Below are 25621 nucleotides of genomic sequence, written 5' to 3'. Positions count from 1 at the left end.
CACCAGAGGTGACATCAGGCAGCGGGATTCTCTGCTGCCTCCCTGTTGTATGTAAAGTAGATAAAAGGACTCGCTGAAACTAGAGCTACGAGACTTTCATCCATCCACGAGGCGAGATGCTCGTTTCTCTTGGAAACTGCCCCTCGCATTCTAACATCTAGTTTCTGGAGAGTGAATTTCAAGAAGAATCTACCCCTAAATCCATGATGGTCTAGGATCGTGGTTTAGGCTGAACTTACAAGTCAAGCCAGTGGGCTTCATTATATATAGTAATAGGCACTCTACCCGGGAAGCCGCGGAAAACAAACAGAACTTGGGTCACTGAAGCCATCAGCTGAAATTTTATATGTGACACCCACCTTGGGTGTTCGGAGTCTTTCGTATTATTATTTTCCCCATTTAAGAGGCTCAGAGAAGATTCTCTCCGGTTTCATTTGTCTGTGTGCATGTCTGCAGGTGTGTGTGTTGTTGCGGACGCTGCGAATGTATAGCTCAACCGCACCGGGAGCGTAGAAAGTTCTGGGTTCAGCTGCTGGGACGCTCCCAGCAGTCATCTGGCAACGTGGCCTCAGCCATTGGAGTACAACTTCCACAACCTCATTATAAAGCACAGGGTCTTAAACTCAAAGATGACCAGGGCGGAGCTCAAGTCTGGCTCTTTTGCAACCTTGACAATGATGAGAGTGCAGGGCGATCCCTTGCTGTTCCTGTCACAGACTTACAAGACTTGCTTTAAAAATCATACAAGTTTGCACCTCTCGTGTGCCTATGTATTATTTATCTGGTCATCACTCGGTGAACAGAATTCGATAAACTCAACAGATTAAAGGCGACGTGGAATTATATACCAGCAGGTAAGTATAAAGAGCCGACATATGAATAGTGTGCACTATGTGTGGGGGATTCTTCTGGTGAGATGGAACACCAAAGATGGTATTTACACTGTGATGTTTAGGGACATAAAATGAATGCAGAGGATCAGAAGGGGTGGGGATAGTTACAAGTGATGTAGAAATGTCTCCAAATTAGGTGGGCTGTTCCCAATCTTCAGGGATCTTTCAAAGACACATTTTGTTCCGTTGTTAAAAAACTAGCCAGTATTTAGAGAGTTGAGAGTTTTCTCTGGAATGTTCACGAAAATGATTCCTGTTAATACAGACTTGAATAAAATCAGTGATTTCAGTATTTGAGTCAAAGGCTAATGAGCCCAGAAAAAGGAAATGAAAGATCAAAGAGGAGAAGAAGAAGAAGAAGAAGAAGAAGAAGAAGAAGACGAGGGGGAAGAGGAGGGGGAGGGGGAGGAGGTGGGGAAAGAGGAGGCGGAAGAGAAACACTGTAAAATAGAAAATGTGGCTTATAATTGGCAAAGTCCAGATTTTAAAGTCACTAGGAGGCAAGCTGTATATTCTTACTCCTAGGCAGTGATAAACTTGACTTCTGTTTCCAGACATGTGAGCAAAATACAATAAAAATATCCTGCCAGGAATGGACCTGCCTACCAACTGCAGAAGGGCAGAGGTATGGGTTCCCTGGACATTTCCAGACCTCTCCTAATCTCTCATCTCTAAAACTGGAGGGCAGTATTTTGGCTCCTAGGGTGTGCACCCACTTAACTGCCCCTCAAAAGGAGAGCTTTACACAAAGAGAATCCCAGGTGAGGATTTACGCTTTACAAATAAATGTTGCCACTTCATCTCATTAAAATTTTAAAAATAGGGCATCAGGGAATGGATGCCAGCAAGAAAAGTGCTCTGGTTGTATGCCACGGTATTGTTGAAGAGTGGCATTGCTACGCTTGTCTATTTTCTTAATACTCTTGATTTTACGATGTTGCTACAACATCTAACCAGTGGGTTTTGACAATGAAAATTCTCACCTGGAGACTGAGACTGTGGGAACCACAAAAGTTTAACAATGGATTCTGAAGTACGCTCTCTTCTGGACATAAGAGTAGAGTTTGGGGAATGGCTATTGCTGAAAATTTGAATCTTTGTAGGTCCTTTGTGTCTAAGATCATATATATATATGACATCTCATTTCAGTTCTCAGGAACCTGTTATCATCACAAGTATTTCCCATTCTTTGTTTTGGGTAGTGTGGTCTTAAAACAATACTGTAGGGACTGTGTCATCATATCAAGCACAAAAAGATGGTGGGATCTGAGAAATGCATACAAAATACTGAAAAATGACTAAGTAATAAAACATATACCGCTCTCAAGTTGTAGTGTCCACTTACAATGACTTCTGTTTTTCACAGGTATCAAAAGAAGTGTAAAAACAAACAGAATCAAAGAGAACTTTCCCAAATGAGTGGAGTTCCACCAGTGACCGTTGGTGCTCTGGTAGAGGTAGAGTGATGGGTGGTGATGCTGGACATGGGGGGAGCACCCACTACAACAAATGGGCATCGATGCGCAGCCAACACAGTCCCTGGCGAACGTAGCGGACGAGATTGGTCATGCTGCTATGCTGGGTCAGGGGCCCCATCAGTGTGTCCAGATCGCCAAAGAATTCTGAAAATCAGAGCAGACGTTGGTCAGGCCTTTAAGGATCATCTCAGCAATATGCGCCAGACTGCATAAGCTGCCTTCACGCACCAACGCAACCACATGGACGCCGAAAAAGTATTCGTTGTTCATTCATTCATTCATTCATTCATTCAACAAAAATGTACAGACTACCTCCTGGGGGCCCAAAGCTCCACAGGTATAGGAGGCACTATTATTTTAATCTCTAGGTAGATCTAAAAACTCTGAAGCATAAATAACGTTTGTATGTGTTACTGGGATTAATAAAGCACAATTCCATTTAAATCTGTTGATTCCTGGTAAGTTTTTTCAAATCACTATACATTTTCTCAGACAGATAGCAGATTCTACAAATACATTATAATCCTGTGGAGGTTTGTGAGGTACACACACACACACACACACACGCACACACACACACACACACACACGCACACACACACACATCACATTATATACAAAAATGTATTTGTCTCCATATTTGTATATGTTCATATAATAAAGATACATAACATTTATATATATTGAAATATACACAAAATACATAGATAAAATAAAATGTATTTAAATCTATTTTGACATCACATATACAATTTATATTTTTAGATATTATAAATTTATATTTGGACGGAGGTCCATATAAAATGGTAGGGAACAATGGTAGATAGGGTATCGAGCTGTTTGCCACTGCATGTATTACTGAGTTGAAAGTATTCTTCTGTCCTTTTGTCTAAATGAACTGAGTTTACCGATTTTTCTCGGCATGATGCAGACACAGCCAGTGAACCTGGACAGCAATTACAGCCATCGGCATCTAACACTAAATACATGTCTAGGAGGCATCTGATGGGGTAAGTCTTATTACCAATTCCTTTAGGGAAGGGAGGCGACCTGCAGATATCTGTCCCTCACAACTCCCACCTCACCCCCAAGGACGTGGATGGCAAGACTACCCGGCTGATTTCCCTCCAGCTGACTGGGAGAAGGGGCAGTGCTGAGACCACACTGCTAACCACGGAGACTGCAGTTGTAGACAGTCTGCTTTGGAGCGGGGTGGAAGGTATGTGGAAAAGACTAGACGCCTTCATTTGATTATGTGATACTTTTAAACCTGTACTATGCAATACAAGTAACTTCTGCTGATAAAGGAGCAAATTATTTTTGGCATCTAAAATACATTGTTACATAACACGATATTAAGGGAAATGTTCAAGGACCTAGTCATTGTTGAGTGAACGTGAGCCGCGTGTGAGGCAGGACACCCCCTGGGTGTTCTCTGTACAAAGCCCACCGTGGCATTCCTAACTAGATACCCAGGTCACCATTTTCATAAGTGCTTCAAGTAAGCATCTGGGGAGGTAGGGAACAGGGTTCTAGACCAAAGGCCTATGTGGACAAGACAGAGGGGGTAAGGGTCTCTGACTCCACGCAGTTCAAAAATGACAAGCGTGTGGAACTCAAGGCTTCAAACAGGAGATTCCGAACTGGAATTGGCCCTCTCCCCAATCCACTGCAGAGCCCGAGGCCAGCATTAGCCGGGAACATGTTCTTTCTGCTGGTAGAGTGCAGAGTCGTTTTGATTCAGTATCAGGCAGGGAACTTAACAACTCTTGACACACTGTGCTAAGGACAAGATTAGCACCGTTTCCCTTGAACGTCAGCACAGCCACCACATCGCTCCTGGAAAGTTCTGCAGTTAATTTAGAAGGAATTACTTTTAACAGATTTTGAAAATGGATGCAATTATGACGGCAATCCATAAATATCGAACTGCCCTCCAGTTACCAATACAAAATGAGACAGAGAAGAGTGGAGGCAGACAAGCTAGGCAAGCCTTAAGATGCTTATGCTTTCGCTTGCAGTTCTAGAACTCTTGGATGGGCCTGGCCATCTGGACCAGTTGTCTTTGGATTTTCACAAGCGTAGAAAAGTAGAGAAGTTAAGAACTGCCCACTACTCAGGTAACCGAGGGCAGGAGCTCTCTGAAGGTGAAGGGTTCAGACTCTGGAATCACACGGTTCTAGATCTAATTCCTGCTTCCAACACTAAGAGCTGCGATATCATGGGTGAGCTTCTTAACCTCACCGAGTCTCAGTTTTTCTTTATCTACAAAACAGGGACACATGAGGCAACAAATAATGCAGCGAACAGCACAGTGCCTGGCATGTAGAAATTGTTGCCCAATTTCTTCCTGGTTACCAATATAACCGATACATGTAAATAGTCCCAGGGCTCGGAGGGAGTGTGTAGCTGGGCTGTGGGTTGAAGTCTCAGGTTACGGAATGTGCTTTGAAAGCCACAGAATTTTTGAGTCATATAGATACATAATAATACGGAGTAAGAGAATAAATATTTGTTGGATCTCTTCCTCGTACCTGCCATTTTACACTAGCTGCTTTATACATCATTATATCCATTACAGCAATGGAAGCTAGGAAGCGGCTCATGGATTTCAGCAACTTGCCTGAGGTTGCCCAGCACTGCATGACCCAGGCGGGATTCTAACTTAAATCACCAGGCTTCACAATCTGTACTCCCAGTCCCTGGCCACACGGTCCCTCTGCTCTAAACTGCCGGGCGGTCTCTGCTGTCTGATTCCGAAAGGCCCGCATCTGTGCCCACCTTGATCGTGACTGCTGGGCCAGAATCAGCCACGCCAAATAAGTGGCCAAACAGCACTGGCTCACTCTCTGGTGAAGCAGGGTCCTCTCCGCGTTTGTTTTGTAGCAAAACCCACGTGTTACCACAGACACAACCTCACCTCTCCAAAAAAAAAAAAAAAAAAAAAAAAAAGATTAAAGTTGATGACAGAGGCCAACAGGATCTTAATTAATTTGCAAATCATTCTTTTTCACTTGGCCTCGGTTTCTCTGCACTGATCCTTACCATGGGGTGAAAATCTGAAACAGTCATTTGCCAACACATCACAGCTCAGATTAGGTTAAGCTTTGAAAGAGGAAAAAAAAAAATCCCAGGGTCTTTGTTCACTCTCTCAGCAAAAAACTGGTCACCGTGTCAGCCCTGAGTTAACCCCCCTCTCCTCATCTACACCCTGGAAGCCCGAGAGACAGAAAGATAAGGCCACCATGGAAAACTCTAGCCCTTCGGAGCACGGTTGACTCGACCGTGGTCCGCGGACGTGGGGGGAGCAGACACGCATACCTTTGTTCTCTCTTGTCAGTTTGTCGGCCATGTCCCAGTGTTCGTAGCCCCGTAACACGTTGCTGGTGATGTTGACGTGGCTGGCGGCCATGTGGTGAATGCGCTGGGGGATGGTGACCGGGCCGTTGTTACAGCTGCCCATCGCGTTGATGGGAGAGACGTTGTTGAGAGACACCGGGGACGGAGTGTTCCTGGGGAATGGGGAAGAGACGGGCCCGGTTAGGCTGGCCGCGAAGAGCGACGGCAGGCTGCCAGGCCTCCGTCACCACACCAAGGCCTCATGGGAACATCGCTGCCGCCGTGAGGGTTAGCACGGTGAACACGTATGAAGCTCAAGTGTGGCGAAGCTGGTCCTCAGAGGACGCCCTGGAGCTCCTGGCAGCACGTCCGTTTGCTCTAGAGACCCAGTGTGGAGAGTTTACTTATTATCACTGCGTTCCAGCCTCGTCTGACCAGCCCACACGCGGCTACGGTGCCAGGCTCTGGGATGAGCCACGCTTCTCCTTTTCTAACTCAGTTAAACACTGACATCTCACTGCCTCCTGCAGACTCCATATGTACTGCTACTTTCGTTTTCAGATCCCGGAGAGAGCTGGGTGAATGTTTCTCTGGCATTAATTCTATCCACCAATGTAGCTCTGACTTTGAATATATTAACCCGAGTTGTGATGTTTCAGAGAGAGAAACGGCTCAGAGCTACAATGATCTCTCTACCTGCTGCCAGAATGGCTACTGGCATAGGAACGACTGGATGCGCGGTGTTGGGCTATTATCAAAGTGTTTTGTGGAAACCAGCGTGACAATTTGCTCCAAATACAGTCACCACGATAAACAAAATGCAGTTCCTCAAAGCCCCCTCCAGGAGCAGTCTTAGGGATGCTGGAAAAAGTAAGATTCTGAGTATCTCTTTAAGATTCTGGAAGACACGCTACAGGGATGGCTGTTAATTGCTGACCATTCACCCGCACGCTGTTTACAAAGAGAAGTCTTCACAGTTCCTACTTCGGGCAGAACCAATGTTGGGATATAAGTTTTGGTTTAATTCTTTAACGTCGGCAACAAGGAGGCACCTGCCGTCTGCACATAGCATGCAGGGCCTGGGTGGCTTCCTGGACGCAGGAGCGAGGCCCGTGCACACCCCCGGCCTTCCTATCCGCGCGCACAGAGCGGATGTGCAGCCTACACACGGGATTTGGGGGGACGGCCATCACAAAGTACCAAAACGCTGGAGCGCTGCTAAGCCAATTTGGGAACAACTCACCCTGATGTGCCTGCCTTGAGACTCATGCAGGCTGTGCTGAGCCACGTGAAAGCTTTGGTCCATTTTCTGGAAACAGAGTGTATCTTCTGGTATGTTCTAATATGAGGGGGAAAGTGGATCCCCACACTTGCTGTGCACTTGTCTGTAAGACGGAGTGAAGGTTTCCTGCTCTGTTTATAGTTTCTGAGATCTTTTGACCCTTCTTGATAGAAAGATTTATCCTCCAGGGAGGGGTGGGGTGGGGTGGGGAGACAGACGTCCCAGCTAAGGAACCTAAGCCCAGAAGGTTAACTAATGACAACGTAAGGCAAGAAAAGAATATGTCCTCATTCGTAATCACTGGAGGAAAATCACAAGGCTGTCAGGTGTCACGAATGTTGAAAGGGGAACTGTGTGGTGCTGGGGACAAAGTACTTCCTGGAGTCCCAGGACGCCTGCATTCTAACCCTGGCCGTGTGCTCCTGGCCATGCCCCTTCCCCTTGCAGAGCCGTTCCTTGACGGGAAGAAAAGCCCCGATTCAGTGATTTCCAATCATGTCCAGAAGTCACGAGGGGAAACACATCATGTCAGTTTACTTTGTACATTTTAAAAAGGACTTTTTAGGGGCGCCTGAGCCTGGGTGGCTCAGTCAGTTAAGCATCGATTTCAGCTCAAGTTATGACCTCATGGTTCATGGGTTCAAGCCCTGCATTGGGCTGTGTGCTGATGGCTCGGAGCCTGGAGCCTGCTTCAGATTCTGTGTCTCCCTCCCTCTCTGCCCCTCCTCCACTCGCACCCTGGCTCTCTCTCTGTCAAAGATGAATAAGCATTAAAAAAACTCTTAAAAAGTAAATACTTTTTTTTAAATGTTTATTTATTATTGAGAGCGAGCGAGAGAGAGCGAGAGAGAGAGAGAGCCACCTGGGGAAGGGGCAGAGAGAGGGAGACACAGAATCTGAAGCAGGCTCCAGGCTCCGAGCCATCTGCACAGAGCCTCACGTGGGGCTTGAACCCACGAACCATGAGATCATGACCTGAGCTGAAGTCAGATGCTTAACCGACTGAGCCACCCAGGCGCCCCAGTAAAAAGGACCTTTTAGTTGATAACAGTGAGGTGCTGAATGAGGGGCTTTCTTTGCTCGTTACTTCCTACTTCCTTGTCAATAACCGGTAGAGGAGGCAAGGAGAGCCAGCGCATGGGTTTGCTTTTGGACATGGCTGGTCTTCCGGGTGGCTCTAGGGGTGCCATCCTGCCGAGCGGATCTGCCTGACGCACCGTACTAATGAAAGAATTCAAACCTGCCTAAGGAACTGTGACCCTGGCCACAGGAGTGTGATGCCACACGCATCTCCCGGGGAGGGGGTGGGTGGCCCTCCAACTCCAACTCGGCTCTCGCCCCCTGCTTGGGGTTCCTTGTCCTGTTCTCTTTCTGTGGGTCTACCTGTAGATCCTGTCTTTGTCTTCGCATGTTCATGGCACACGCAAATGAGCGTGCACCTGCAGGCGCACACCTCCCGCCATTAGCACACGGGTCCTGTCCACCTGTCTGCCACACTCGCCCTCCCGCTGTTCCTCAGACGCATCAGGCGCCCCGTACTCCGGAAGGTGGTTCCTGTTCCTCTGCCTGGAATGCACTTCCCCGGGTATCTCCATGGGCTGCTCTCCACGATCCTTCTTGAACATCCCTGTTCAAGACCAGTGTACTGCTCCCCGCCCCACCCCAGACGAGCTTTTTAATGCCCCTTCCTGGTTTCCATTTGCTCTATGACATCTACCACCATTTTTGCATGCCGCGTATTTTCTCCTGCTTTTCTCCACCAGAAAGTGGCCTCGAGGAGGGCGGGGATCTTTGCCTGTGTCACCCAGTGCTGTGCCCGGCATCTAGAACAGTGCCTGGGGCACATACTATGTACTTAAAGAATACTAGTTAACGAAATGAATGAAATGTCTTCCCACCACCCCTCTATCATTAGTTAGCATCCAGTACCTGTAAGAGGCTCTGGAGAGGGTAGAACAACGTAGAGCACAAGGGAGGGGGATCATGTTTATCAAGTGCCTGGCAGGGCGTCCCATCCATAGTACGCACTCAGTGAACACTATTTACCAGAAGAATGAAGAATGAATGGCCCTTTAGCGGAGACAGCAAATAGTCTGGGAGTGGGGGGCAGACCCATTCCTTTCTGACAACTGAGGGTAGGTGCCTCCAGTGAAGTGTCCCCCAATGGCGGTGGGCGCTCCAGGGGTGCGACAGTGTGTGCTTTCCGACTCAAATGGTAACCGCGACACCAAATACCGCGGCAACGGCAGCAGCCAACGCTTGTTAAAGTATCTGTGTGCTCAGATATTACCTCTCAGCCTCAGCAAAAGTTTGCCATGCCACGCTCAGTAGCAAGCAGATTTTTCTTCTCCTTCCTCCAACCGCTTCCTTGCAATTTTCTCCCCCAGCCTTCAAGGTCAGGGGTTGCCGCTTCCGGAAGGTGCCCCGCGAGTCCCTGTGTGGTGCCAGCCACCGTCCTTCATTGAAGAAGCCAGGCTGTGGTCTTGCTTGCATACGAGAAGCCTTCCCTGACCATGTAGGGAGGTCCAAGCTCTTTCTCCCCTGGGCTTTCACAGAACTTTCTTCCCACCTGTCACCTTCCTGCACTGGACCGTGTGCTCCCGGACTGCAGGCATTACATCGAATTCAGCTGTGTCCCCAGCCCCTCATACGGAGACGCACCCCAAGTGCTGAATGAACAGGACGTAACCCCTGGGTGACCCTTTTCAGTCGCCTCACTCAAAATCTCTATGGCCTACGAAAGGGAGCGTGCTCTCTTCAGACAGAAGCTGCTTAAAACATCCTTTCAGGAGGCTTTTAATGTGACTTCACAAGCTCAGGATGTGTTTGAGTTCTTTCGTTTCAGAATGAAAAAAGTTGTTTTTCCCCAGAAATCCTTTAATGGCCGCTTACCTGAACTTGCCCTTGCTTTACCCTGTGCTCAGAGAAAATAGCTTTCTCTGGGCCTTTGTGGCTATTTTTATTTTCCAAACTTCCAGACAGAAGCATTCTTTTGTTTTTGTTGTTCAACATAAAAGTAAGACTTAATCAACAATTTAAAGGATACTTCCAAGACAGTAATTGAGTTAACGTGCAGGTTTTAATGGGTCTGTTCCCTCCCTCTGAATGTGTGAACGATCTCAGAGCAGAGTTCACGTCCCACCGCTCTGGGAGTGCGCTTTGTGGACATTTATAAAGTGGCAGAGGAGACTATTTTACTCTGGAAGAAACGTATGGATCAGAGATACGAGAATTTGGAGATGATGAAAAATGGGAAAGAGCGGCTCTTTGTGGAAGCCTGTGTCCGCAGTCATGGAGTTTCCCCTCCCGCTGGGGGTGGGAGGTGGGTCTGTGGCAGCGAGGGAGGTCCGGGAATCAGAGGAAACACTGATGGTCAAGCACAGAAAGGCAGCCGTGTGGCCAGGTCCTAGACGGACGCTCAAAACCTCCCTCTTAGAAGGTACCTGTGTTCACAGGGGCCTCGGAGGCTGTTGGGTCCAGCCCTTTCATCTCAGATAGAGGGAAACACGGCCAGTGAGGGGGAGGGGCCACTCAGCCCACAGGGAGCTCTGGACAGTGGGAGGGGCCCGGGACCCGCTCCAGGAGGTTCTGACTCCCACCTGCTGCAGGGAGACCGGGCAGCCCCGCGGGAGTGGGTGAGTCCATCGAGCCTTACGCCAGCGGTATAGCAGGTGGTTTTATGTATTTTAGGTCAGGCTGTTTTAGTATTAATATAAAAATCACCACGAAGGCTCAGATAATTGGCTGACTAAGTGCCTTCACGTTCTCAGCACTATTATGCCTTTGGTTTTATTAAACAGCACTTACTATACATCAATGAATATTTCATTGGTCTTTCATTACTGAGTGAATCATTGGAAAATCACTGCCGCGGAGTTAACTTTACCCTGCCTCTCTTGAAATGGCATGGTGCTTGCCATCTCATTAACAGATATTTTTATGGCCATAATTTGGCTTCAAGATCACACAGTTAAAGAAATTTGGAATGCCACCATGTTGAACTTCTCTGTCTGGCCGTTAGCTGAAAGCTGAGTAGAATTTCGTGGGCACCAAAATTACTCTAGTCTCAGAATTGACCTGTGCTCCTGAGCTGTCAATACCAAATATCTGGGGTCTATTAAGTCCCCTGAGTTTCTGAAAAAGCAATTTTCATGAGATACTTACTTTCCATTGCCTACCCAGGGAGACGGTATCTGAGCGACTTTTGAAGCATTTTGCTACAAAAGAGAGAGAGAGAGAGGGACATAAGGACATCTATTTTGTGTTTTATTAATTCAGAAACAGATGGAAGTGTGATTTAGAGAACATTAATATTGATTGCAGCATTTCGGGAATGCACACTATGACACACTCGATGAAAATAGCTGGTTAGGATAATTAGTGGGCTCCAATCAGGACCATGAAAGTCACTTGATGAAAGATCGTATACACTAAAAGGCCCAGTGAAATCAGACTCAGTTCTCCAAGAAGTGGTTTAATTATCCTCATCTGAAATTTATTCTGCAAAACAAGCTCTTCAGAGTGCTGGCAAGCTTTTCTCCTGTAGCTCCCCTGGCAAACTTGTTCCCCGGGAGGCGAGGTGGCCCGTAATTTCTGCCATCCCAGGAAGGTGCCGGGAGGCAGCAGCGGCGTTGTGTGGTCGATTCGGTTGCGAATCACCTTGATTTGCTATCTCGACAGGCCAATCCCTGTTTGGCAATGCAACTGGCCCAGGGCCGCGCTGCCTTGGGACACTAAAGCATCCTTCTCTCTGAACGGGACCGGGCTGGTCTCAAAACCGGGCCTTCTGCATTTGGCGGAGCACACACTTGCACAGCTCTCAGCACCACTGCCTCAGGACAGTGGTCCGGCTCATTAGAATGACCTCCCCAGGTCAGAGCCCAAGGGGCACAGGACCAGGACCCCCGGGGGCACTGAACCCGACCCAGGCCCGCCTTTGCAGCGTCAAGACCGAGCCTACGCTCTTCCATTGCCTCCTGGGTTCCGGCCCAGCCCCCTTTGCAAATGGGGTGCTGGGCAGGGTGGGCATTTTCAGGAGCCCAGTGAGCACGCAATACTTCTCTGGAGACTCCAGGTTTTAATCTAAAAGAAGCTCAACACGCTGCCGGAAGAGCGACTTATTTAACATCTGTTTGGTATCACACTTGGGGGGATGGGACCCAGAACTGTGCTCTCACAAGCCCTCCAGGGCATCTAAATGCCCACTCAGGTTCGACGACCGCCTTTCTAGAGCACGGCTGGAGACCCGTGGACACAGGAAGGGATGGGCAGCTGTCGTGTGCCACCCGTTCAGCTATGTGAGCACCAGCTCCACGGCACGGTGAGGCCTTGGCGAGCTTGCCCTCTTCCCCACCCTAGTCAGCATCCTCACACAGCTGTGCGATGTCACTCATGGGACTCGGGTGACACATGTGAGGCCATGACTGGATTCATTTCAAATAACTTCTTTGGTGCAATTTAGTCAAGCAGTCTCATGCACTTGGCAGAAATAATAATAATAACAACAACAACAATAATAATAAAATCATCCTTCCCTTTTATGGCTGGACCAACAGGAACCTTGAGCCTTCTCAAGTCTAAATCATGGTCAGTGTTGGGGGGCAAATGAAGCAGAAGCTTCACAGATCATCGAGCCAGTGACACTTTAGAGGCCAGACTAAGCATCAGGCTGGTAGTTTTTATCTGGGCTCGCTCTCCAATTCTGGCATTCTCTTTGCAGTTAAAATACCTTTTTTCTTTTTGCTTGCCAATTAAAATTTCCAGCTCCCTAGATGACGGGTTTCTCTTTCTTTCTTTCTTTCTTTCTTTCTTTCTTTCTTTCTTTCTTTCTTTCTCTCTCTCTCTCTCTTTCTTCGTGTGCTAATTTATTTTGGTAACCAAAGCAATCAGTTGTTTTAAAGTGCAGCCACCATACTCCAAGACTCTCCACGGCCAAAGGGAATGGCTATCCCCCCAGAGCCCGGGGTGGCTGCAGTGACTTCTCTCACTGTTGAGAAACTTTGGGACTGGCCGTTCACTTAACACGGCACTGGTCACAGCCACAGTCACAACCTGTGTCCCCTGGTGGGTCCGCCACACACAGTGGGGGAGAAGGCATCGTTCCCCTGACTGCAACCAGGAAGATGCGAAGTGCCATTTTGCTTGGACCAAACCTGAGCTCTCTGCTGAGCCCTGAGGCAGAGGCAGGAGGGCCACGGCCGGTGGGCATGCGAGGTGAAGCCTTTGGCAGCAACGACCTTGACATTTAATAACATGCCTGCCACATCTCATTAGTGATTTTATTCACTCGGTACTTACAAATTATACAAAATAAGGATTACCTTAAAATATTCCATCAGTGATCTGGAGTACTTCATGGCATGGTCCTTCTTCAGCTTAAACATCCGCAAGTAGAGAAGTGATAAACATCTGTAGCTGTGGTGATGAGGAAGGATTATGTTAATGCCGGTGCGTAATGAAAGCTACACGTTGTCAACAAAATGCTGATTCATAGTTTGCGGTTCCCCTCCTACGGTTCTTGAGGAACACCAGTGCAAAAAGAAAAATTTTCAAAAGAGAAGGGGTAAGCATTAAAATCCCATCTTGATAAGGCTATAAATTAGGAGAGTAAATGTTTAGTCAGCGACTGAAGAAATCCATTAGTTATCCTTTAATAGTTTAATGGAAAACAAGAATAATGATCTGGGGTAAGCAGCTTAAGTCGATCTGGAGTTTTCAAATCCTTCTGTGACATTTCAGCTGTTTCATAGCCTCCATGAGACTTACCATAATACTGCCAGCTTTTTGTCCCCGTCCGAAGCCAAGGGGCTTGCAAAGTTCTTCAGTCTCATCGCGTACCTTTGGAGAGAAAGGACAAGCTCGAGTGCCATCTGTGTGACCCGTCAGAAACTCCCATGCCTCGGTGCCACATTTGCTCTGGGTGGGAGAACGAAAGCACGGGCGAGAGCACGCTTTCCTGGACACGTGCAAAACGACGATGGACAGAGTGACATACAGAAGGGAGCTCTGGAGAGGTCAGCTGAAGCGGGAGCCCGTGTGCCAGGGCAGGGCCGTGGAAGGTCTGCTAAACGCCGGCAAAGGCATAAGAAAGAACGAAATCTTGCCATTTGCCGGGACGTGGATGGAGCTGGAGAGCATAATGCTTAGTGAAGGAAGTCAGAGACAGACAAACTCACTCGCATGTGGAGTTTAAGAAACAAAACAAACAAGCCAAGGGAGGAAAAAAAAAAGAGAGAGAGAGACAAACCGAGAAACACTCTTCACTCTAGAGGACAAAGTGATGGGGAGGAATGGGGAGATGCGTGGAAGAGGTGACGGGGGATTGAGGAGGGCACTTGTGATGAGCACAGGGTGACGTATGGAAGTGTTGGATCACTATACTGTGCACCTGAAACTAATAGGACATTGTAGGTTTATTAACTGCAATTTATTAAGGGGCAGAGAGACAGGGAGACACAGAACGTGAAGCAGGCTCCAGGCTCTGAGCTGTCAGCACAGAGCCCGATGTGGGGCTCGAACTCGCGAACTGTGAGATGGTGACCTCAGCTGAAGTTGGATGCTTAACTAACTGAGCCACCCACGTGCCCGCTAACTGGAATTTAAATAAAAACTTAACAAAATAAAACAAGTGCTGGCAAAAGGTTGTTTCTAGGACCACTCTAGCTAAAGACATTCCTGGCTTGCCACGGGAGGTGGCCACAAATGTCAGTCTCAGCTGACTTTATGACAGACGAGGTAAATAATACACGACTCTGTGTGACACGGGCATGGGGAGCCCACAATCACACAGTGAAAGAGGTCTTTTCTAATGGCTCGGCTTTTGAATATATTCTTATAGAAAGTGGTTTTGTTTTGTTTTGCTTTAAAGGAAGGTCGATTTCACAGCATTTGAAGGTCTAAGTGCCCTTAATTTATGGTGCTGGTATATTTTGTCTTTCCATTCTCTTTAATTGTTACTGTTCCACACTGGGGTGATCAAAGGTTGAGCAGCTCTCATTTTTTTTTCTTCTAGCTGAGCACATCCCATTCTGGGCATTTAGACTCTTGAAAATCAATTCATTGCATAAAATCATTGTCTGAGCTTTAATGCAATTTCACAGGTACCTGTGGAGGAATGAGTAATGGAGTTCAGTGTTGCAGAAGGAAGCTGAAAGTGTGCAGGCAGCGTGGACTAGTTCTCATTTACGAGAAGGTGATGGGGAGCCTGTACCACGGACTCCCTGTTTTCGACAGCCTCTCCAGAACACCAGCACCCCTGGGCTTGCCCCCCAAGACTCGGCGCCCCGTCGGCATGCTGTTATCACCCTGCTCTCCTGGCTACCGCTCCACTTCTGCTGAGGGAACATTTTCCAACAAAAGGACCTGAGCACGTGATGTGGGTCCCTTCTGTCGTTGCCATATTAAGCAAAAGGAGTTTTATTATGTAATAAATCAAACTGTCTTTGACAGTTGGATCGCTGAAATGTCAACTCATTGTGATGCCCCACTTGTTTGCACAAATACATTTCTATTGCAGACTCCCAGGGCTCAGAGCAACTATAATTACTTGGAGGAAGAAAACTGGGCTCTCTCTCTGTGGCCAGCATACTGTCGGAGAGAGAGTAATAAAAATCTCTGCAACACAATATTATGCTACTAAAAACTATGTTCATATTACAGTCTCTCCATAATTGCAACTACTTTCAAAGACCTAGTTGCTTTAGCCCATTTGATTCTCAACTGAAATTTCTCTCTCTCTCTCTCTCTCAAAAAAAAAACAAAACAAACAATTAGACACACACACGCTTTACAGAAAATATAAAAACTGTCCACGTAGAGAGAGGGCACACAAAGAGGTGCATGTAAAACTGGGGCGATCTGAACAAAGTCCATGGATTTTATCGGTGTTGGGGGAAACGGGAGAGTGGGGCCACAGGAACTTATGGTATCATTTCTCACAACTGCACAGGAATCTACAATTCACTCAAAAATAAACTAAAAATATTGACTTTAAACTAAATGTTCAGGGGTGCCTGGGTGGCTTAGTCAGTTAAGCATCTGTCTGACTCTTGGTTTCAGCTCAGGTCATGATGTCATGGTTTGTGAGTTCGAGTCCCATGTTGGGCTCCATGCTGACAGCATGGAGCCTGCTTGGGATTCTCTCTCTCTCTCTCTCTCTCTCTCTCTCTCTCTCTCTCTCTCAGTCTCTCTCTCTGTCCCTCCCCCACTCATGCACTCACACCTCCTGCCCAAAATAAATGAATAAACTTAAAAAACAAAAAACGTGCATACATTCTCCATTGACTTTCACCAGGTTCTACTGAGATCTACTCCTGGGGGGAATAAACTATCACATAATGAGAAGACAACAACAGCTGTGCTTGGAAAAAAATATTTTTTGCTACATAATTATGGAAAAAGACTTGTTTTCTAATGGAAATAAATATTACTCAAAGATTCACATTGCATTTTTACCAAGAACAAGATATGTTCTGCTTTTATATTTTTAAGACAGCATGTTTTTTTTCCTAAAAGAAAATGAGTTAGAAAGAAAAATAGAGTGAGATAGAAAACACCCATAATTTCACCCTACTGCAGCTATGATCTCATTTCCCTTCCAGGTTAGTCCACAAGCAGAAACATGCTTTTCATGGTCAGAAATGTTGTGTGTATATAATTCTGCAGCTCGTTTTTACTTTAACATTGTATTATAAACATTTTCATGCAGCTACATAGTCTCCGTCATTGTTGCAATTCAATGGCTGCAAAGAATTCTGTTGAGTGTACTACAGTGTAATTACTTACTCTTCTGTGATTGATTATTTGGTTTGCTTCTAATTGTGTACTATAATATATGCCAAACTGAAAACCATACAGATAACTTGCTCTACTCTTGCAATTATTTCCTTCAGTACAGGAAATTCAAATTTCCAGAAGTTGAATTACTGGCTGAAAAGGTATGAATGCTCATTTGTAGAGGTTTCCAGCAAAGGAGAGGCCTAGGTCACCATTAGTGTGTGTGTGTGTGTGTGTGTGTGTGTGTGTGTGTGTTTGTGTTAACACTAGGTATTAGCATTTTTATATTTTCTTGTTAATTTAAAAAGTGCCTTTTTTAAAGTCTGCATTTTTGGAAGGATAGAGAACATGAATTTTCTCCATGTTTCTTCACTAATATTGCCCCTCAATTTTTTTAAAGTTTATTTATTTTGAGATGGGGGGAGGAACACAGAGAGAGAGAGAGACAGACAGACAGACAGACAGAGAATCCCAAGCAGGCTCTGTGCAGTCAGTACAGAGCCTGATGCGGGGATTGATCTCACAAACCCTTGAGATCGCGACCTGAGCCGAGATCAAGAGTCAGACGCTTAACCAACTGAGCCACCCACGTGTCCCGCCCCTCAATTTTTTTTATGTTTGTTTATTTATTTTGGAGGGGGGGGGAGTGAGACAGAGAGAGAGAGAGAGAGAGAGAGAGAATGTGCACAAGTGGGGGATGGGCAGAGAAAGGGGGAGAGAGAGAGAATCCCAAGCAGACTCCGCTGTCAGCAGAGTCCGATGCAGGGCTTGAACTCATGAACCGTGAGATCACGACCTGAGATGAAACCAAGAGTCAGAAGCTTAACTGACTGAGCCACCCCAGTGCCCTGCCCGTCAATTTTTAATCCTTATAAGTTTTGTGAGAATTTTCATCTTGTGCGTCTTGGAAGAATCACTGGCAGCCTCGAATACACTGAGAAATCAATTTCCCCTTAAAAAGCTACAGAATGGCAGTGGTGGCTTTCACAGAGCATAAAGTAAGTCCGAGAGATACTTCACATGCTTCTCTGAACACAGAAAATTGGAAGGTGGCTGCCTGGCCTGGCAAGGTGAGGCTGCTGTCCTCATAATCTCCTTACTTTTGTGGCTTTAACTTAATCATCTGATTCTATGCAAGCATAGTTTTTTTTTTTTTCTTTAGAATAGTCCACACTCTTTTGATCTTTTGGAGTGCTTTTCTGGGAAAATATGCATGCTAAACGTGTCCAGTGTTTGTGTGAAGGTTTAATTACAAGGGCCTCAGATTTGTAACCGTTTATGCAGACACATGCAACATAGTAAAAACTAGGCCCAGCATAATCAATTAATGGAGCCAGAGGTGACCCGGAAATAAGGACCTATCAGGTAAAGAATGGATCACTCAATCTCAAAGGCAATTATTTACTCCATCCAGCAAATGATGGTGCTTTCCCACTATTCAGAAGTGGATTAAATTATTTTACAAATATCTGCAGGTTACCGGAAAATACCACGATGGGCCTTTCTTTTCTTTCTCCTTCTTCCAGGAATTTTTCTGATTACCCACAAATTCTCCTCCATAGAGACCAACAAGAGGCCCTCCCCCTGCTACCACCTTGTCTGTTTCCCTGAAATTCCAGACACATGGGAAGTTTACTGTGCACCTGTGGCCTTAAATGTCAACTCTGCGGCCCCTCCTTTTTACAGTTTTTTTAAATGTTTATTTTATTCTTGAGAGAGAGAGAGACAGAGCGTGAGCAGGGGAGGGGCAGAGGGAGAGGGAGACACAGAATCCGAAACAGGCTCAAGGCTCTGAGCTGCCAGCACAGAGCCGATGCGGGGGCTCCAACTCACAAACCGCGAAATCACGACCTGACCTAAGATGGACGTTTAACCGCCTGAGCCACCCAGGCGCCCGTAATCATGGCCCCTTTTTAATAACTGAGGCAGAAATACTTAGAAAACATGGTTTATAACAGGAGTCCCGATAGTGCCACCTTTCTTGAATTGCGCTTTGGAAAGGCAAGTGTCAATGCCAAATGGTAAAATTATTACACTTCACTTCCACCCACCATGTTTCCATTTTAATTTTATGAAGGTTGCAAATTATAACACTCACATTATAACCTCTGAAGGGGGTCATTTATCAAGGCAGTGTCCATCAACTATAAATTTTCCATGACGTTAATCAAATGGTAAGAACTAATTATGATGGCTTCTAAGAAGAAGATGCACGGGACAAACCATTAGGAGGAGGAAATGATATTTTTGGAAAACACAGCAGATTCTAATTATGAGGGAGACGAGCTTAGGAAGATGGCTTTGGAAAGGCCATGAACCTGAGGAGCTCCACGGTCTCAGAGTACATGGTGTATGGAGACTTGGCTTCCAGAGGGTCGCGCTCCATCGCGTTGCCACATTCGGTGAACGACAGGGCTGCGTCGGCGTAATTCACGGCTTTGCCAAATTTCTCAAACTGAAACGGGAAGATCGCTCGTGAGCACGATATTGCCTCTCTTCTCCCTCTTATAAAGGAGTGGATCTCAACCCGGGGCAATTTTCCACCCCCCACCCCCGGGAACATTTGGCAACGTCCAGAGATATTTCTGGTCATGAGCACGAGGCCGGAGAGACTGCCACACATTCCCCAAGGCACAGGACAGGCCCCGCGATGGAAAGGGGAGTCGATGTGTGACTTTGTATCGACAATGACGCAGCTGATTTAAGGTTCTATTGTCATGACACTGGCGCTGGTTGAGAAGAGAAAAGGCGGCCAAGGTGGCGCGCGTGTCGTGGTGGTGTTATCATATATTTGTGGTACTGTTGTCGTCAGTATTTTTTAGTGGCCCGGCATGCAAATCACTGCCTTGGCTAGTTTCTATGCAGTGAATGGACTAGCCTGGTCATTGCAGGGTCCTATGGACAGAGCTTGCAATGAACTCTGTTTTTGGTAAGGCTCCTGGACCAAGTCCACGTACAGTCTGTGCTTGGAACTCTTTGGGAGCACGTTGACCCCCACCCCAGGAGAAGGGTAACAAATTGACGCTATTGTCATGACAAATGTGAGGCTTCAGTGCGACTGTTGACAATAATCACATCACTTTCATTGTAAATGATGGTCTGAAACAGCGTGTCAAAAAGCCAAAAAAATATAGCACTACTAAATATTTTAGTTTAGTAAAATTTTATTGCAAAAGGTTTTAGCCCTGATAATGGTCATGATTAAACTGACTTAGACATACTGATTTCTTTTTTATGTGTAATGAATATTATATATGACACTTTTATAGTGAGTATTTTATAACAGTGTTTAATGTTTTCAATTTTTGATAGCGGCATGTAAGAATTCCACTAATACGGAATTTTATGGAAAAGAACCGGTATAATGCAGACTTAGTTATTTTAATTTTCTTGTATACCTTTTATCAAAATATTTTCTTGCGACTGTGAAGGTTTCAATTCTCAAAATGGCAGAGAGGCTGTCTCTAGCAAAGGATTAAGTACAATCGCTTGTTGTAAGTGACTCTATAACAAATGTTCTTCGGCTTTTACATACCGCAGGAATTCTGTGGTTTCCTTACTGTAAGCTGTTGTGGGAAAATACTGGTTTCAACCAAATTCAAAGTGGTTTGATGAAAACCTGTGTGTGTGTATGCAAACTATCTCCTTCTTCTCTTGCCTTACAACATTATTTCCTTAGGTAATCCAGCTCCAACTGACTCTCCCATGGGGAAATTAATCTTTACATCCTGAGTTTTCAAAGTGACTTTTCATTCACAAACCCATAGCTGCAAGGCTGCTTAAAGATCTCCTAGCCCAAACCTCTCTTTTTTTCCAAGAGAAGAAACTGAAGTCCACATGGAAAATTACATGGCCATAGCGCCAATCAGTGGCCAGGTCGCGCCCCCTTCCTGGGCCTCAGTTTCCCCATCCATGAAACGAGGGGCTTGAACTACAGAGGGGCTTCTAGCCCTGACACAGATATAAGCCTAGCAAAGATATCTTCCTCTAGATGGGTGTTTCTCCACCTTTTTTCCATCATTACTACCTCACCTCTGGCTACTGAGGGAGCTATTTCAGATATTTTTTTTCACACAGCTCCACTGAAATTTCAATGCCAAAAATATATTCATTATCTCTTTATGTACTGTGGCCTGGGGGGGGGGGGCAGGTCACACACCATTGCAATGTCTGACTTTTTTACTTTACCCCCCAAAACTGGCTTTTGCCCCCATGTGGGGGATGAAATCCCCACAAATGAAAATGCCTTTTCTAAATGGCTTAGACCAAGAGTGATTTTGGGGGTACACATAAAGACGACAGTGGAAGGTACAGAGTATTCTTAATCACACGTATGTATCTCTGTGGCTGTGATGCTTCTCAGTTCTTCTAAATCTCACCCACATGGTCTCCTCTGCACATCCCACTCTTCCTGAGCCCACGGACCAGCTTGTCAAGAGAACGTTTATGTGCTCCCTTGCCCTGATTTTGACAGGGTCGACCCCAGAGCACTTCTGTGCTGCTGCGGAGTTGAGGACACACCTTCCATATCACCGGCCCCCCATACAATGGTCACGGGCACCGTCTCCCCAGCATCTCTGGTGCAGCTGGACCCGAGCCTGCTTTGTCTTTTTCATTTGCAGGAGCAGAGGACAATAGTTTTCAAAGGACGGTTCACCCCACAGAAAGGTTAGCTGTAGACAATACCTGAGCAATTTGGACCATGGTGGGGAACTGACAGAAAACAGGGAAGCGTCAGATGCAGCTGGTGTTGACACAAGTCACAGCCCTGCCAGGGCCTAACACCGCGGGTCCTCTAAGTCCTGGGTGGACCCAATGCCATGGTGGAGGATACCATCGAGAGCCTTCTCTAGGACAGTGGAGAGGGTTAATGCCCATACCAGGGTCCCAGTCTCAGAACTTCTGATTCCATTTGTCTGGGGTATGGCTTGGGCATCATGTTTGTTTTAAAGGCCCCCAAAGAATTGTAACACGTGGTTGACGCCCCCTGTTGGGAGGCGCAGTCAGAACAACTCAACAGGCTGAGCTCATGGTTGATCTAGGTGGCCAAGACCCTTGGAGGCAGCGGGGCCATGCGTCCTCAGAAATCCAGATGACGGAAGTTCCCTTCTCTGTGTAGGGTCCTCGCCTGGCTGTACGCCTCACTCTGGAAACATGTGATCGATGCAGCACAGGGCGGAGGTTTTTCTACACACCCGGGTTTCCCAAAGCCCATTTTTGAGGCCACTTAACCAGCTTTCTATAACCTCTCTGCCACACTGGTCCTGATTTATTGGGACCAATGGGGGTTCCTACTTTCTCCAGGGCAGTTTCAAAAGTCATTTGAAAATTCACTTGAAAGATAGCAATAGTGTATGCCATTTAGCTCCTGAAGTTAGGGCAAGGGGAGGAAGAGCAAGAACATGGATGATGGCAGGGCAACACTCTCTCAAGGACTTGGGAACTATGCTGTGAGGAATCGACCAGCCCCAGTCTCCCTGTGTCAGAGCAGCGAGGAACTCTGACTCGTATGTAAAGTGCCTTCTTGGTTCCCCTTCAAAGCATAACACCTTAGTGGGAGGAAAGCAACGAGAGGAACAAAACCTACCAGTGCGTCAGCTTTGTGCTTTAGCTTCTTAGCCTCTTGCATGTAATAATCAGCATTGTGAACCCTAAACAAACGAAACGAGCTCTTTCAGCAACCAATGTTTCATCTTTCTGCCGACAGCCAGAAGAATCACAGATTATTTCACCATAAATCCATTCCAATACAATGCCCTCAAAAAGGTAGGTGAATGCCCTCCCTCGTATGACAACCAGCCTGGAAATATCCCCAGAAGTGGAACGTGAAGTGTGTAATGGAGCATTAGGATAAATAACTGCCCCTCTAACCCAGGCATTCCATGGTCTGAACATTCCACAGACCCAAACGAACCTGGCTGCCGTTGACACACTGTTCCATCTGAGGACGCGGATAAGAAAGGGGGACAAAGCAACCTAGAATTAAGCACCTGTCTTTGGAAACGGTAACAGAGCTCCATGATTAAAATGGGCCGAAGACATTTCTTGGTGGGGACAAAGCTGTGCGTGGGGAGAAGGAGCTACTGCCAAGGTCTTACTTTGGGTGACACGTGGAAGGTGCTAGAAAAGCCGTAAAGCCTCCACCCCCCGCCCCACCGTGTCCATGATAACTGGGGGACAACATACGAGTCGTCAAAAGTGAGCTTGGGTCTCCGGACGTTGGTGGTGCTGCTGGACAGAAGGGGCAGGGCCGCCCAGGACGCCATTTCCAGGTGACTGCTGTCCATGAGGCCAGTAGTGATGGTAGATGTGATGGTGGAAATGGTTGTGGTAGTGGTTGTGGTAGTGGCTGTGGCAGTGGCGGTCGCAGTGGCCGTGACAGTGGCGGTGACAATGGCAGTAGCAGTGACAGTGGCAGTGGCAATAGCAGTGTTGGTGACCGTGACGGTGGCAGACGCGGTCTTTTTTGGAGTGTCTCCATCCTGGGAAAAAAGACAAAGATATACTTTGAATGTCAAGCACATTAGGAAACAAGGCAAGAGAAAAGAAAACAATGCGTACAGCTGCAGGATAAATACGTGACCCTGGTATATCACCAGCTTCTTCTCTGTGACGACACCAACCCCAAGCTAGTCAGGCACTGTGATTACATAAGCCCCATTACCCCATGAAGACAGCCATTGGCAAATCTGGTAGGAGAGGTGGGTGGGGATAGGAGGAAGGGGGAAGGGAGGGAAAGAAAGATAGATGAGCAAGGAGAGAGAGAACTGAGCAAGAGAGAGAGAGAGAGACAAACAGAGAGACAGCGAGACAGAGAGAGAGAGGTGAACCTGATATGTATACTTTTGATAAGGGAACAGCCCAGAACTTTCACTAGGGTAAATAAGTACCTTAGTCACTCTGCAAAATACCAAATTCAGTGCAGCAAATACCAGCATACCAGGCCTTGTAGCCTGGGACCAAGACTGAAGCTGCCCTTTTGTTCACTGAGGTCTTGACTGATGTCTGTGTCTATGTCACCTGAGGGCCTCTGGGATGGTAACAGCTCGACCAGATCAAAACCCAAATGGGTAAGAGACTTCTGGGTTTCACTCTGAACTGTCACTGCCCACAAAAAGAGTGGGATCCAGATGAAGAAAGTAGGTGGCAAGATTTATAATCCTGTGACAGTATGTGTCACGAGACCACGTGCCCTGTTCACACGGTAGACTACGCCCTCCCCACCTGGCAATGGTGGGATGATCCTGACTGTTCTATTTCTGGCCATGCTTTGCCATGGGACCTCTTTCTCCTTCTGCTCTTCTGAGTTGCTATCTCCCTACGGTTGGTATCTACCAAGGTTCATTCCTCAGATCTCTGCTTCCTTGACCTTGGCAGGATTTGCCAATCGTGTATGCATTGGCACAGATTTGACAACATGCAGATTACTGCCAAATGGAAACCTCGATCTTACCTTCTCTCTGGAGCTCTAGACCTGCAGTGATCACCTCTGGATCATTACCACCAAGATGGCACATTAGTACCTCAAAGTGCTCTGAAACCAATTTCATAACCAAAGCAGTCCCCTCTTTCCATTAATGGCAGATGGTCTTCCGTGTCACCAAGGTTGGATTTCTCCATGTCAGTAAGGGCACTGTGGTCATCCCTGGGGTAGGAATACTGGAACCAGTGTCTCCCGACCTTGCCTTCCATCTGAGCTGCTCTGCTCAATCAGCTTTATATACCGGAGTTCTGTAAATTCTTTCCTTTCAAAAAATGACAATGTTCCTAAAACTCTTTTGCAAAGAGCTTCAGAATAAAATGAATTTCACAGCTGTATCTCATCTTTAATTTCTTCCTCTTCATTGCCCTTATCCAATCAATTCCAAAGTCCTATTCATTCCATCTCCTCAGTGTTTCCCAAGTCTGTCCCTCCCTCCTCTGAAGCCTCAAAGTGCAGGTCCTCGTGGCTTCTGACCGAGACCATCAGCCTCCTGGTTGGACCCCTGACCTCTGAGCTAGCCTCCCCAATCCACTCTCAATCTGCTGCCGGCCAGCCGGCGCTCCTTACGCAAAGCTCCAATGCATTTCACTGCCTCGCATCCAAATGCGAACCCAAGGCTGAGCTCCTTTGCTGGCATGTAAGGTCCTCCCAGATCTGGCTTCAGCTTTTCACTCTATCTCCCACTACTCATTCCCATGGAACTTCTGCCAGACTGAACACATCTCACTTTCTTCACTGTCCTGTTTTGGTTCATGTGTAGTCTTATAGTTGAAAGAACCTCCCCTTTGTTACTTTTTTTTTTTTTTTGCCTTATGATAATTTACTTTTTAATTTTAAAAAATTGTGGTAAAACACATGACTGGCTTATTTCACCTAGCATAACATCCTCAAGGCTCATCCCTATTGTAGCATGTGTCAGAATTTCCTTCCCTTTTAAGGCTGAATAATATTCCATTGTATGGACAGATCCCATTTTGTTTATCTGCTTCCCTTCATTTCTAAACCGTACTCATCTACAAAGGTGCAGCTCAACAAATGCCTTCTCCTCCAAGAAAACCACCTCCTGTCTACAGCCAAAAGTGCTTTAATCCTCCTTGGTCCCTTTAGAGATCTGAAGTCTGTCTCAATCCCTTCTCTATGACACCAATCACCACAGCCATTTTATATTCTAGCTCTTTGAGCACATGTTTCATTGCTTCCCTTACACTGAGAGCTCTCTGAACACTGGAGCCATCTCTGATTTATGACATGGCTACCGTACCCCATACCCCCTGCCCCACAGCCTTGTGCTCCCAGTAATTTGCTGAGTGCATGAATGCATACCTGCCTTAGTCAAAAGGCAAAAGGTCACCTTAAAAATATAAGTCAGTAC

The 25621-nt window shown here is 46.6% G+C and overlaps 1 protein-coding gene across 1 annotated transcript in view; it reads right to left on the bottom strand.

The window, feature by feature from the left end:
• Positions 1-1078: 1078 nt before the first annotated feature.
• The window catches only part of AFF2 (ALF transcription elongation factor 2), a 454379-nt gene continuing 429836 nt past the window's right edge, over positions 1079-25621 (bottom strand). The window contains exons 15-22 of the mRNA XM_053891974.1: positions 22953-23248; positions 22354-22417; positions 19085-19221; positions 13758-13829; positions 13313-13406; positions 11157-11209; positions 5693-5883; positions 1079-2515 (exon numbers count right to left, since the gene is read on the bottom strand). Of these exons, the coding sequence (XP_053747949.1) occupies positions 2394-2515; positions 5693-5883; positions 11157-11209; positions 13313-13406; positions 13758-13829; positions 19085-19221; positions 22354-22417; positions 22953-23248 (1029 nt within the window). The 3' untranslated portion in view covers positions 1079-2393. The remainder of the gene's footprint in view (positions 2516-5692; positions 5884-11156; positions 11210-13312; positions 13407-13757; positions 13830-19084; positions 19222-22353; positions 22418-22952; positions 23249-25621) is intronic.

Source organism: Panthera pardus, unplaced genomic scaffold (assembly GCF_024362965.1).
Source record: "Panthera pardus isolate Hobbes unplaced genomic scaffold, ASM2436296v1 HiC_scaffold_27, whole genome shotgun sequence".
Taxonomy (NCBI): Eukaryota; Metazoa; Chordata; class Mammalia; order Carnivora; family Felidae; genus Panthera; species Panthera pardus.
Note: the sequence above shows the minus strand (reverse complement) of the source record. Positions and strands in the feature narration are given on the sequence as shown.